The sequence below is a fragment of the Crocodylus siamensis genome, chromosome 4, assembly GCF_052110815.1.
Source record: "Crocodylus siamensis isolate JL-2025a chromosome 4, ASM5211081v1, whole genome shotgun sequence".
NCBI classification, from domain to species: Eukaryota; Metazoa; Chordata; order Crocodylia; family Crocodylidae; genus Crocodylus; species Crocodylus siamensis.
Window position 1 is genome coordinate 2,099,182 of NC_143398.1, and position 13,146 is coordinate 2,112,327.

Here is a 13,146-nt window from a genome sequence, read left to right on the forward strand (position 1 = left end):
AGTCTTTGGGATTTGCAGTCCAGAATTACTGGAGCAGGACTCTGCTGAGTTGCTCAACACTTCCTCTTCCTGCTTCCAGATGCCTCTGCAATTTGTAGTCCACAGGAGCAGCCAGCACTAAGTTTGTAGCAGGTCAGGGCAGTTCTGTACTTGGGGGAAGGGAAGTTTAACCTCCGCTCCTTGGCCCCAGTCTGCAGTCCCCAGCCACAAGTTTGTCAAATTTTAAAAATGTTTTCAGGTCTGGCTTTTCATTGTGATGAGCAGCCTGGTTTTTAGTGTCGTGTTATACTGCATTTCTGCTGGGGAATCCATGTTTCATGGGTATTGCCCTATAATTTAGGAGTGGTAAACACCAGTGTGTGAACCTGTAGCTTCTCCCAACAATTTCTGCACTACTTAGGTCACCTCCCAGGACAAGGCAGGACTCAGGGACCTCCCCTTCTGTCCAGCCATGGGGGTGGAGCAAGGACCCCAAGGCCTGCTGCACCAGGGTCCCCGCTCTGCTGGAGCTTTGCAAAAGGTACAGACCTCTTGCAGCCCCACAATGTTTTCTCACATGCATGGATGACTTCTATTGATGCAAGAAGTTGATGGGCTGATAACAGGTAAAGCACTGCTTGACCTGGTACTGGCTATGGGGGATGACCTAATCAGCGACCTAATGATCGAAAGGAAGCTGGGTGAGAGTGGCCACGAGCTGATCACCTTTACCATCCACCATAAAGCTGGCAAGTCAGAAATACAGAAGTCCTCAACTTCAGGAAAGCCGACTGTAACAAGCTCAGGAGGCTTGTCAGTGAGGCCCTAAAGGTCCACAACCCAAAGGGGAGGGGAGTTCAGGACAAGTGGTTGCTCCTCAAGGGAGCAGTCCTGGTTGCACAAGCAAAGTCTATTCCATCTCAGAGGAAAGGCAGCAAGAGGGCACAGCAGCCCCTTTCGCTCTGCAGGGAACTAGCAGACCTCCTGCATCTAAAAAGAAAGTCCTATAAAGGATGGAGGATACGATCCACCTCCAAGGAGGAATACTTTGCAGTGGTCCAGACCTGCAAGGAGCAAACCAGGAAAGCCAAGGCTGTGACTGAACTCCAACTAGCTACAAGTATCAAGGACAATAAAAAGTCCTTTTTCAGATATGTGGGGAGCTAGAGGAAAAGCAAGGGCAACGTTGGACCCCTGCTGAACCAGATGGGACAAATGACAACCGACACCCAGGAAAAAGCCAACTTGCTAAATGGGTACTTTGCATCGGTCTTTCACCAGTCCCATGGGATGCTACTGCCCACTAAAGGACAGGGAGACCCAGGTGAGGGAGATTCCTTGCCCTCCATCGAAGCTGACCTCATGAAGGAACACTTTGAGAGGCTGGATACCTTCAAGTCAGCCGGCCAGGATCTGGGGGATCGTCTGTTCACCAGAGCTTCCCAAGAGATGATGAGGTCAAACCGTCATGAAATCCTCCATGACCGTTTCAAGCTGGACGTAAGGAAGGACTTTTTTAGTTTCATAGTTCTAGGGTGGGAAGGGACCTGAGTAGATCATCTAGTTCAACCCTCTGCCATTGCAGAAAAGAGTACTGGGGTCAAACGACCCCAGCAAGGTGTACATCTAACCTCCTCTTAAAGCCCCCCAGGGTAGGAGCCAGCACCACTTCTCTTGGAAGTTGGTTCCAGACCCTAGCCGCCCTGACCGTGAAGTCATGCCTCCTGATGTCTAACCTAAACCTACCCTCTGCCCGCTTGTGACTGTTATTTCTAGTCATTCCCGTTAGTGCTCGGGGGAACAGGGACTCCTCCGATGCCTGCTGGTCCCCCCTGACTAGCTTGTAACAGGCCAGTAGACCCCCCTCAACTGTCTCGTATGGAGGCTGAACAGGTTCAGGTCTTGTAGCCTCTCCTCATAGGGCCTGCCCTGCTGCCCCGACCATGCGAGTGGCCTCCTCTGGACCCTCTCCATACTGTCCACATCCCTCCTGAAGTGCGGTGCCCAGAACTGGACGCAGTCCTCCAGCTGCGGCCTGACCAGTGCCGCATAGCGGGGGAGGATCACCCCTTTGGACCTGCTCGAGATGCTGGGCGCCGCACTTCAGGAGGGATGTGGAGAGCAGGGAGAGGGTCCAGAGGAGGCCACTCGTATGGTCAGGGGCAGCAGGGCAGGCCCTATGAGGAGAGGCGATGGGACCTGAACCTGTTCAGCCTCCACAAGAGAAGGGGATCTTGTGGCCTGTTATAAACTAGTCAGGGGGGATCAGCGGCCATTGGGGGAGTCACTGTTCCCCCGAGCACCGCCAGGAGTGACCAGGAATAACGGTCACAAGCTGGCAGGGGGTAGGTTTAGGCTAGATATCAGGAGGCGCGACTTCACGGTCAGGGCGGCTAGGGTCTGGGACCAACTTCCAAGGAAAGTGGTGCTGGCTCCTACCCTGGGGGACTTTAAGAAGAGTTTAGACTTTAAGGGTCGTTTGACCCCAGTACTCTTCCCTGCCACGGCAGGGGGTCGGACTAGATGATCTGCTCAGGTCCCTTCCGACACTAAAAACTATGAAACTATGAAACCCCCCTGGGGGGGGGGCAGGGAGAGGTCAATGTGGGGCACACCATGGGCTCCCGGGGTCCATCTCCCCTGTTTACCCCCAGGACAGGCGAGGAGATGAGGACCACTTTCTACCTCATCCTGTGCCTCCTGGGCTGCCTGGTGCTGAGCCCCTGGCTGGAAGGTGCATCTAAGGATTTGGTGACCTGGTCGTAGAGGCCACCAGGTTGGTCTGACAGGACCTGCCTTGAATGAACCCATGTTGGTTGCCCCTAAGCATGATCTCCCCCGCCGGCCCCTCATGAACACGCTCCAGAATAATTCTCTCAAAAAGCTTGCCCAGGACTGAGGTAAGACTAACTGGCCTATAGTTCCCCAGGTCCTCCTTCCTCCCTTTTTTGAAGATGGGAGCCACGTTGGCCCCTTCCAGTCCTCTGGCGCCACACCAGAGCCCCACGAGTGCTCGTACGGCCGTGCCCGGGGCCCCGCAATGACCGCAGCTAATTCCCTCGGCACTCGGGGGTGGAGATCGTCCGGACCCGCTGACTTGAACACATCCAGTCCCTCCAGGAGTTCCCTGACTAGATCCGCCCTGGCCCTGGGCCTGGCTGCGCCTCCCCTGGGGTGTGGGGGGAGCCGGTGGGGGGGCTGATCTGGTTCCGGCTCAGGAAAATGGAGGCAAAGAAGTCATTAAATAGGTTTTGTTTTGTCATCTGGTGCGACGCCCAAATTTCCTAGCGTGTCTTGCAGGCGCCCCACATTACCCGGTACCTTCTTTTTGCCCCCTATGTATTTAATAAAGGACTTCTTGTTGTCCTTTTCCGGGTCACTAGTCCCAGTCCCATCTCTGCCTTGGCCTGCCTGGCGGCCCCCCTGCAGCCCCGAGCCACCGCAGCGTAGTCCTCCCGGGTGATGGCCCCCCCCGCCATCGGGGGTGCGCCTCCCTTTTAGCAAGGAGACATTCCCGGATGCTTTTGGTGAGCCGTGGGGGCTTTTGTGCCCTCTTGCCCTCTTTGATCCATGTTGGGATTACCTCCCTTTGGTCTTGCAGGATCATCTCCTTAAGGAGCAAGCACTCTCCTTGGACACCTGGCTCCCCCCCCTCCGGGACCTCAGTGGTTCCCCAATTACTCTCGCTGAGGATGTGTATTTCTCCTTGACGTAGAGCGCCACACCCCCACCTTTCCTCTCTGTCGTGTCCCTCCTGTACAGCCGATAGCCCGTGATATTCACTGCCCAGTCGTGCGCTGGGTCCCACCACTTTTCTGTCAGCCCCACTAGTCTGGGTTGGTGTCAGCTAGCAGGAGGGCAAGTTCCTCCTGCTTGTTCCCCATACTACGAGCATTAGTGTAGAGGCATTTGAGGCCTGCTGAAGATGCAGGCACTGCCCCACTAATCCCAGTACTACCTGGGCCCCTCTTGCTTACCCGGGTATTTGTTCTGCTCATTGTCGGTCTAGGCCGAGCTGTTCTTTCTGGAAGCCTGACACCCAGTAGAAAAACGGTACGGAAAAGTCCCCATCACAGATGTCAGATGTGTTTTACAACTGACGGCCTAAATGCATCTGACATCAAAATGTTTCCTACCTGCCCGTTCCCTTGGTGCTCACCGCTACTTGTTAAACGTTAACCACAGAAGGCGCAAGAGGCAGAGAGGAAACTCTGGACAGAGCCCAGCTGTCAAGGCTTGGACATGTCTTATCATTAGCATTGCGCTAGGGCAAATACTTCAATGGCCCTCATTAATCGCAGCAAACAGAGATCAATGCACAGCCCAGCGCTTCGATACCGGGGCACAAAGCAGCCGCGGGCCCCGTCAGCCGTGCAGGCCTCCGTCTGGATCTGAACGCGGCGCTTGTGCCTCCGACAACGTCCCGGCGCTTCGTGGCGGGCCAGGAAGACCGCTCTAGCACTGGGGACCAGAGAAACAGCAATGGCAGGGAGAAGACAACACCAGTGGGGCACGGTTTCCCTTCCTGGGATGCCCTTCATGTCCGCAGCTGAGGGCTTGGCCCCGCCAGCATCCACCCGGCTCTCCCTGCAGCCCCAGCGTTCACCCCCGCGGTCTGTGGTCAGTGCTGGGAGAAGGAGGTCAGTGTTGTCAGGCAGTGAAGACCTGGGCGAGGCAGGAGCGGACCCTGTCCACACAGGTGACCTGCCCAAAGCCACCGCAGGGGCTGCAGGGAGGTGAGTGGCAGTGACCCTTCAGGGGGACTAAAAAGGAGGAAGCCACAGTAAAGTGCCCGGAGCCAGTCACTGACCGCATAGATTCAGCTGTCTGTCCCCGGGGAGAGGAGTATGGCCATGAGCCCAGAGCGGGTCTGGGCTCTGCCTGGGGCGACGAAGCACCTGGCATTCATCCGTACTGAATTGCGTCCTGCTGTCCTGTACTGCGGGTGACGTGGGAAATCTCCTGGACAGGCTCCAGCACCTTCGCTGCCCTGCTGCCCAGACGTCTAGCTGAACTCCTGCACGAGGAGCCGCCCTGTCCGCACCAGGGTCTGGCCCAGGTCTGGCCAGCGAACGAGGCTGCGGCTGCGGGGCCACAGAGTGCAAGGGGAGCCAGACGGGCTGTGTCCCAGGACCGGCCCAGTGGAGGGGCAGGAGTTTTGCACCAGGGCATTTTCCTGAGTACAAGCGGCTGTACGTGGCAGCCCAGCCCTGAGAGCCTGACCTCCCCACAAGCCTCCGGGCTGGTGCCATGTCCCTGCTGGCGGGGCTCGGGGAGGAAGCCCCTGCAAGCAGACGACCAACCTCCCTGGGAGTAAGGAAGGCAGCAGCCCTTGGCCTCGCAGGGTCCTCCTGCTGCCGTGAGGGTTGGAGGAACAGCTGGCCATGGCCTCCGGCCCTGCTGCAGCTTCACCTGGGTCTGGCCCCCCAGAAACCCCCAAGCCGGCGAGCTCCCGCAGGGCAGGGGCAGCAGCTGAGCCCGGTCCCGCTCGTGCGTGGCCCAAGGCTGAGTGAGTGACACCAGGCTGGACGCTGTGCCCGTTTCACTGGGGAAGGGCAGAGCCCATGGATGGCGGCCCCAGGGGCTCTGCCCCCCCCAGCCTTTATTACTGGAGGAGGAGGAGGAGGCAGAAAGTCACTGCCCCTGCCTGGGGCTGCGCTCTGCGGGCACATTGTAAAGGGGGGATTTTAGAGACACGACTTCCTTCAGCCCTGTGATGGTCCCCGAGGGCCCTGCCGGGTTTTGCTGCCTGCTTCTCTGCGATCTGCTCCTTCCCCCTCGGGGACGCACCTTGCCTCCTTGTGCGTTCAGGGCGCGGAGGCGGCTCCGGCCCAGAGGAAGCTGCGGCTGTCCAGCTGTTCGGGACAAGGGCCAGGAGAGGCCCCTCCAGATGGTGCCCGTGATCTGCAGCCCCACGCCGAGCAGGGCAGGAACAGGATGCTCGCAGGACCTGCTACAGGGCATGAGTGACTGTTGCCGCCGGAGTCTGGGGGGCACCCGAAGAAGCCGCCGACGGTGGCAGCCCTGCCGGGGGGCACCAGCCCTTCCGACACATGAGTGTCAGCCGTCGGTGCCGGCACCGGCCCGTCAGAGGGGCACGTGCACCCCTGCGCACCCCCCACCAGTAGCCTGCGCTACAGGGGGAAGAAACCCAGCTCCAGCTCTGGGCGGACAAGCACCAGTCTGATAGCTGACAATCTCGAGAAGCCACGGGCTCATTCATGCTGTCTGCTGCTCTGGCTCTGAGCTGCTGTTGAGGAGATCCGTGACAGATAACACGTGGTTTTCCCCGAGCACCCCTCCCTGCTCGGGACGTCCCCTGCCCCCTCACTGTGTGGCAGAGTGCGGCCCTCCTGCTGCACCTGCTTCCCCCAGGGTAGGTGCGAATAGCTCCAGGGGTCCTAGTCTGGGCACTCGAACAGGGGTGGGTTAGCGTCACTTGTTCAGTTATTCTGTGAATCAAGCGGGGCTTCACACAACACTTCCAGCTCCTGGGATGGACTAAAGCAAAGTGGTCACGGGGGCTGGAGCTTATTGCTGCTTAGCTCTTGGCTCCGGAGGGGGAAGAGGAGCAAGTTAAATAGTTAGATACTCAGTTCAAAACAATACAATAGGGTTCCCCCTGCAAGGAGGTTGCGGACACGTGTGCAGTGTGTGCAAGCACACAGGCCGCCCCCTTCCTGGATGCCAGCAGGCCCCAGGCAAGTCCTGCTCAACCCAGGGGAGATGGTTCCCTTTCCTGGGTGCAAATGTGATTGCAAATGTGATCAGCAGTGGCTCATAGCTAACAGCTGGAGCAGGGAGTGGGGCTGGAAGGAGGGGGGCCAGGGGCAGACTGGCATCAGCTGGGGAGATGCGGAGCTGTGGGCTGGCCCTGCCTGCTTTGCATGTTCACACCTTTCCCTGCTCCCCTCCCTCCTGCCAGCCTATAAACCCGCTGGGCACCGGGAGTGGGCACCGGCTGCACCAACCCCTGCTCCGGACCAGACCCCAGAGAGGTGCACGGTGAGTCCTGCGCCCTGGCCCTGGCCCTTGTCCCCTCCGAGCTGGGGCCAGGCCTTAGGCGCAGCCCTGGCCGGGGCCTGGGGGCCACACGTGCTGTGTGCGAGGCACCCTGGGGAGGAGTCGCTGTGTCCCCCTTCCCCACAGCACTGCCCCTGCACCCGGCCCCGGGGTCAGTGCTGGGCACCCGCTCCCGGGGCACCTGCCCCCAGGGTCTCTGCCCTGCTCTGGCCTGCAGTGCTGGAGGCAACAGAGGGGAGGGGAGTGGAAGGGAGGGTCGGTGGGTCTGCAGCTGAAAGGACCATGGCCCCAGCTGACCCCTGCCCTTGAGGGATCAGACTGGGTCCTGGGTTTGGGGCCAGACTAGCAACCCCACCTTGAGAGGCAGGGAGAGGTCAGTGTGGGGCACAGTGGGGACTCCCGGGGCCCATCTCCCCTGTTTACCCCCAGGACAAGCGAGGAGATGAGGACCACTGCCCGCCTCAGCCTGTGCCTCCTGGGCTGCCTGGCGCTGAGCCCCGGCCTGGAAGGTGAGTCCGCGCTGCCTGGGGCCCCGGGCTCTGCCTCCCCGGGCAGGGAGCGCCGTGGTCCCGCTCAGGTCTCCCGGCCCCTCGGCGAGAAGGGCCCTTCCCAGAGACCCCGGAGCCGGGCTGAGCAGGGGCCAGCGTGTCCCCCTGTGAGACGGGACCCCCGCCTCGGCTCCAGGGAGAGACGCTGGAGCTGGGATACCGCCCTTCTCCTGCCTCTGCGTCCTCCTGCCCATCTCGTCATGTGCCCTGTGCCCAGGGGCTGCTCTCGCCCCCTCCTCCCCGGGACCCAGCCCAGTGCCCCTGCCCTCGGCAAAGCAACCGCTCTGGGGCTGGGGCAGTGTATACCAGGGTGTCTTCCCCCCCTCACTGCCCGCCCATTGCTGACTCTGTGCAGGGGCTAAGGACTGTCCCAAAGACTGGCTACGCTATCAAGGCAGCTGCTATGGTTTCTTCCCCAAGAAGATAACGTGGGCGGAGGCTGAGGTGAGCGCCGGGGGGTCTGGGCCCGGGGTGCCGGGTTGGGACAGGACGGCCCCAGGGATGGGGCTGGGGGCTCCCTGCAGGGGCGGTCGCCACGCTGGGTACAGGCGGGTGCAGGGGGAAGGAGCTGCCTGCCAAGGGCCCCGCACGGCCCCGGGGCAGGCGTGGGCTCCGGCTCCTGCAGCGGGCTGGACCGAGCGCAGTGCCTGGCAGCACGGAGCGCAGGGGGGGCCTTCCCCCGCCTCTGCCCGGGCGAGCTGCCCTCCCCGGCACGGCTGCGAGGCACCTCCACCCCCGGTGCAGCCTGGGGCCCCTCACAGCCCTGGGCGCCCACTGCCTTTCTTTGCACAAGGCGCAAGGAGCTGCACATCCTCCTCTTTGCATCAGAGCGGGGCCTTCCCCGGTGCACACGGCATCGCCCCGGGCACGGCCCTCCCCGGTCCCTGGCAGTCGGCACTCACCCCGTAGCCACCCCCTGCAGAGAGCCCCGGGCACCAGCTCCACAGCGGAGACTTGAGTCTTGCCGGCTCCCCAGAGGGACAAGGAACGGTCCCAGACGATGCCCGGGGGGGTCTCGCCAGGCAGTGAGGATCCGGCTTGGGGTAGGGGCTGGACATAGAAACAGGGGCACAATTGCTGGTGAGTCTGGACCAGTTGTAGTGTACCGGAGCAGCTCCCTGGCCCGAAGGCCCTAGGTGCGAAGGCTATATTAAAGACTGGCTGGAGATGGACAGTGACTGACAGGTCAGATGGGGCATACAAGGGGCATTATGGCCCAAAGCCTTGAGTAAACTGAGTGGGGAAGTGACACCATCCAGTTGTTCACAGAGGAGAAATCCAGAGCCAGGGAGCGAGGGCAGCTCAGAGCCACGGTCGCATGGTGCTGAGGGCCGAGGTTTCGGTTCCTGGTCAGGGGCTGCGTGTGCGGGCAAGGGGCTGCACGCAGTGTGGGGCAGGGCAGGGCAGGGAGGGGCCCGGGGGCTGGAGGGGAGCGGCGGGGGAGCTGAGCGCTGGTGCGGGGCACGTGGGCAGGGGGGTCTGAAGTGCGGGGGGAGCAGCTCCTTCCTCCATTCACCCTGGAGCCAGGCTGGGGAGAGGCAGCAGCAGGGGCTCCCTCCCCTGCCCGGGCTGGTGCTGCCCGGGGGCCGCAGACACAGCTGGTTTTCTCCTGCCACAGAGGGAGTGTCAGAAGCAGGGCCACGGGGCCCATCTCGCCTCGATTCTCAGCAGTGCAGCCACAGAAGTTGTTGCCGGATACATCTCCAGTCATTACCCTAACGGGAACGTGTGGATCGGGCTCCATGACCCTAACTATGTGAGTGCTGCGGCCCCTCCCACATCCCCTGGCTCTCCCCAGCTCTGGATGGCTCCTCTCCGTCCCCAGCATCCGTACAGAGGCCCGCGGGGTCCCTATGCAAGGGCTGCCCAACCCGGGGCTTCCCTCTCTCCACTGCTCGCCTTCAGGCAGCCATGAATGCGAGTCTTGGGGCTGGTGGACTGTGGCACTGCCCTGCACGGGGACGGGCTGGGGGTCCCCGCTGTGTCTGGTTCCTGACTAGTGACTGTGTCACGGAAAAGCAAGAATCATCCTGCAGGCAGCAGCTGGAGCAGTGGCTCTGTGCTGAGGCCGGAGTCGGGCCCCATCTTGCTCTGCCTTTGTCCGACCCAGGCCTCTGCCTGCCCCTGCCCAGGGCAGCGCAGCACGAGGCCGGGTGCAGGGCAGGGCCAGTCGGGGCTGTGCGGGGCGGAGAGGGGCTGGGGGGCTTAGCTCCTTCAGGCTGCGGGGAACAGCCCAGGTCTCCTCCCTGCTGGACGAGTGCTCTAGCCCCGCGGCTCTGGCGCCGGCAGCGGGCAGCCCCCGGGTCAAGAGTGTCCATGGGCACTGAGGGCACGGTGAGCCGTGGGAGTTGGGGCGCCTGCCGGATCCTGCCCCCGGGACAGTGACTCCGTACACTCTGTACGGGTGCGGAGGGCTGATGTACTGAAATGCCCAGTGCAGGCCATATGTGGCCGTTGTGAGGGCAGGAGCTGCTGAATTCAGGGGCTCAAGGATGGTTTTGCCACAAGCCAGAGCCATGTACCGCCGCTCAGGTGCCAAAGAGATGAGGCTGGTGCATTGGGGCCAAATCCTGCTTCAGGGGCATGTGAGGTTGGACACTTCCAAGAGAAGTGGTACTATCACCTAACTTGGAGGTCTTCAAGAGGAGGCTTGACAGTCACCTGGCGGGGTCACCTGACCTCGGTCCTCTTTCCTGCCGGGGCCAGGGGGTCAGACACGATGATCCACTGGGTCCCTTCCGACTCTATAATCTATGAACTTGTTGGCTGTCTCCAGCCCTAAACAAGGTTTGTACGCCAGCTCCATCAGAGTCCCAGACCCTGGGCCCTGACCCAGCCTTTTTTCAATCCCCTGTCTACGCCTTTCTCCATCTCTCCCCACACAGCACAGGCCATTGTGGGTGTAATGAATTTTGGGGGAGCCCATAGTCCACATGGCCGGGGGATGTTCCCTCACTAACCTTTCCCTCCTCCTGCTTGCAGAATAGAGTGTGGACATGGACAGATGGCTCCAGCTTCACCTACAGAGCCTGGCGATTTTGGGAGCCTAACAATTGGATGTGGAGAGAGTACTGCGTGGAGCTCCGACATTTTTCGAGTAAATGGGAGTCTCTCTGATGGCAGGGCAGCTCTGGGACAGTGACCAGGAGCAGGAACAGACCCTGCTTTCTCCCACTCTTTCTTGGGCTGCAATGTCTGACAGGATGTACGTGAGTGCACACACTCACACAATATGCAGATGCACATGGAGACCATCTGTCCTGGGGTGGGTGGCTGGGGTCTGTGAAAGGGCACTAATGGCCGTGAGCTGCTGTGGTGCTGCTGCACTACTAGGCCGTGCTGACGGCTACATAGGAGGACCCAGGCCCCTCCATCAGCTGCTGGTCACTAGGGGTGTGCAAAATTTCAGCAGCCATTTCATTTTGGAGGTGTTTGGGGCCATTTTGGCCCCCAAAACACTGAATCTGAATTGAAACAGAAGGCTCCAAAACATGTTGGAAATGTTTCAGAGAATTTTGGCATTTCAGAGCTGGGAAGAGGGCAGGAAGGACTGCTCTGATAGTCACGTCTAGCTCCTGGTGCAATTCCACTAGCTCTCTGATCACTTCCCCCCACTCTTTCACGGGCATGGCCCCCCAGATCCGCGGCAGGATGATCCTATGGCCGAAGCACTGAAACAGTGTCGGAACTCCAAAATAGATTCAGCTGAATCAAAATGGAGCCGTGATCCAAAATGAATCCTTGTCCCTCTGAAACGCCGAATCCAAAACTGAAACGAAGCATTGCCATTTCACACAGCCCTACTGTTCACCGCTCCAAGCTAGAGCTCCTTGCCCCTGGGTGCAGAGCAGGTGGAGCTGTGAAAATATGGATTCACACCTTGGTCAGGGCCTGGGAGCTGGACTGGCTTCTCTGTGTGAGGACATCATACATGGGCATTTGTAGGGGCACGCGCTGGTGTTTGTGGCATTGAGACATGGACACAGACCACGTCCTCACCAGAATTAATAACAAGGAGTGTAACACTTATCTCCCCGCCTGTCCTCAGCCTCTCCCCCGTTATCTCCTAGAGTTTAAGAAATGGAACGATATCTACTGCAAGAGAAAGAGAGCCTTCATCTGCAAGTACCGTCTCAAAGCAGGTGGGACAACTTCTGTGCGCTGCGGTCATGCCCAGGCCCTGGGGGTGGGTGTGTCATGCCCCTTGCACACGCAGAATCCGCTGCCTCAGGAGATGGTGTTTGTCCATGTCCCTTGCGAAGCTGGATCCTGTGGGCCTTGCTCTCGGGTTGCACTGAGCCTGGCTGTGGGTGCGAAACCTCTGCTCACCCCTCCCCTGCCCCGTGTCACCCAGGCCGGCTCTCTCGTCTCCCAGACATCGCAGTGTAATTGCAATGGTCACGAACACTCTCGCGTGCAGGCAGCTCCCCGCGTGCGAGTGTGTCACCTTCCCCACGGCCCTCTCTGCATGGGCAGGCCCCCCGTGCCCAGCTGGATGGGGCAGGAGGGTGCTGCCAGGGGCTCCTCGGGCTCGGAGCAGTCTCTAAGCAGCTGCGTTCATGGCTCCTCGCCCTTGTCCCGAGAAACCGGCCCTCCCTGCCCGCGGGGAGGAAGGACGCAGGGGGAGGCACTGGAGTGGGAGCAGGAGCCTGGGGTGGACTTGGACCCAGGTTGCCCCGGGATGGGTGGTTTCAGGGGCTCACATGGAGGCCTTTGCAGGGGCCTGATTTCCAGACAGAGGCGCCTCTGCCCCATTCAGGTCTATTCAAAGGGTCTCCCCAAAGGCTCACAGTGACACTTGCTCTTGCAGAACGTGCACCAGCTCCGGGGAGGTGAGCGCTTTGCATCCAGCAGCTCTTCCAGGGAGACCCGTCCTGCAAACCCGCCTGCTGCGCCCCTCCCCGCTCCGCTGTGCCCATCCGTGTCAGTCCCGCGCTCCTCTGCCTCGCCTCGCTCTGCTGGGCTCGCGCGTCTCCCCTCCCCTCCTCTGCATGGTCCCAGCACAGTGCGGTGACAATAAACTTCCCCTTGGCATTCAGCCCCATGTCTGTCTCCTGTGGGCCCCCCCTGCCTGCGAAGGGGAAGGGCCACGTGTCTCCCTGGGCTGTGCCAGCGCCTTGAGGGGAAGGGAGGCAAGGGGGAGGGATGAGGAGGGCCATGGCGTCGTGGTTATCCTGCGCGGCATTGCCACCTGCCCTCGCACCCAGCTGCCGTTGGCACTTCTCTGCCCTTCCCCAGGTCAGACCACAGGTCTCCAGCCCGGGGTCTGCAAGGAGGCCCATGGGGAGGGATGGGCAGTGCAAGGGCCTTGCCCAGCATCACACGGGTGTCAGGGAGGTTGGCAGGCCCGGATGGAAACACCAACTATGGCAGGCGTGTCGCGGGTGTGCGGGGAGCAGGGAGCGCCACACCTGCCGTGGGGGAGTGACCGTCAGCGCATGTCCATGGTGCAGAGATGGGGTTGGGGTTGGGGTCGGTGCAGGGGCCGTGCTCCCGGGGTCCCCGGCTTTGCACTGCACTCCTAAAATCACAGGATCACTGAGTCGGGAGGGACCGGGACAGATCATCGAGTCCGACCCCCGCCGTGGGCAGGAAG

General features: G+C 60.9%; 1 protein-coding gene across 1 annotated transcript; it reads left to right on the forward strand.

Moving 5' to 3' along the window:
- The first annotated feature begins 2,646 nt into the window (after positions 1 to 2,646).
- On the forward strand, positions 2,647 to 11,939 carry LOC149865360 (regenerating islet-derived protein 4-like). The gene is made up of 6 exons (XM_090046327.1): positions 2,647 to 2,713; positions 7,906 to 7,994; positions 9,169 to 9,306; positions 10,533 to 10,647; positions 11,621 to 11,692; positions 11,905 to 11,939. The coding sequence occupies exons 1-6, from the start codon at positions 2,647 to 2,649 to the stop codon at positions 11,937 to 11,939; spliced, it is 516 nt and encodes a 171-aa protein (XP_089902453.1).
- The last annotated feature ends 1,207 nt before the right edge of the window (positions 11,940 to 13,146 follow it).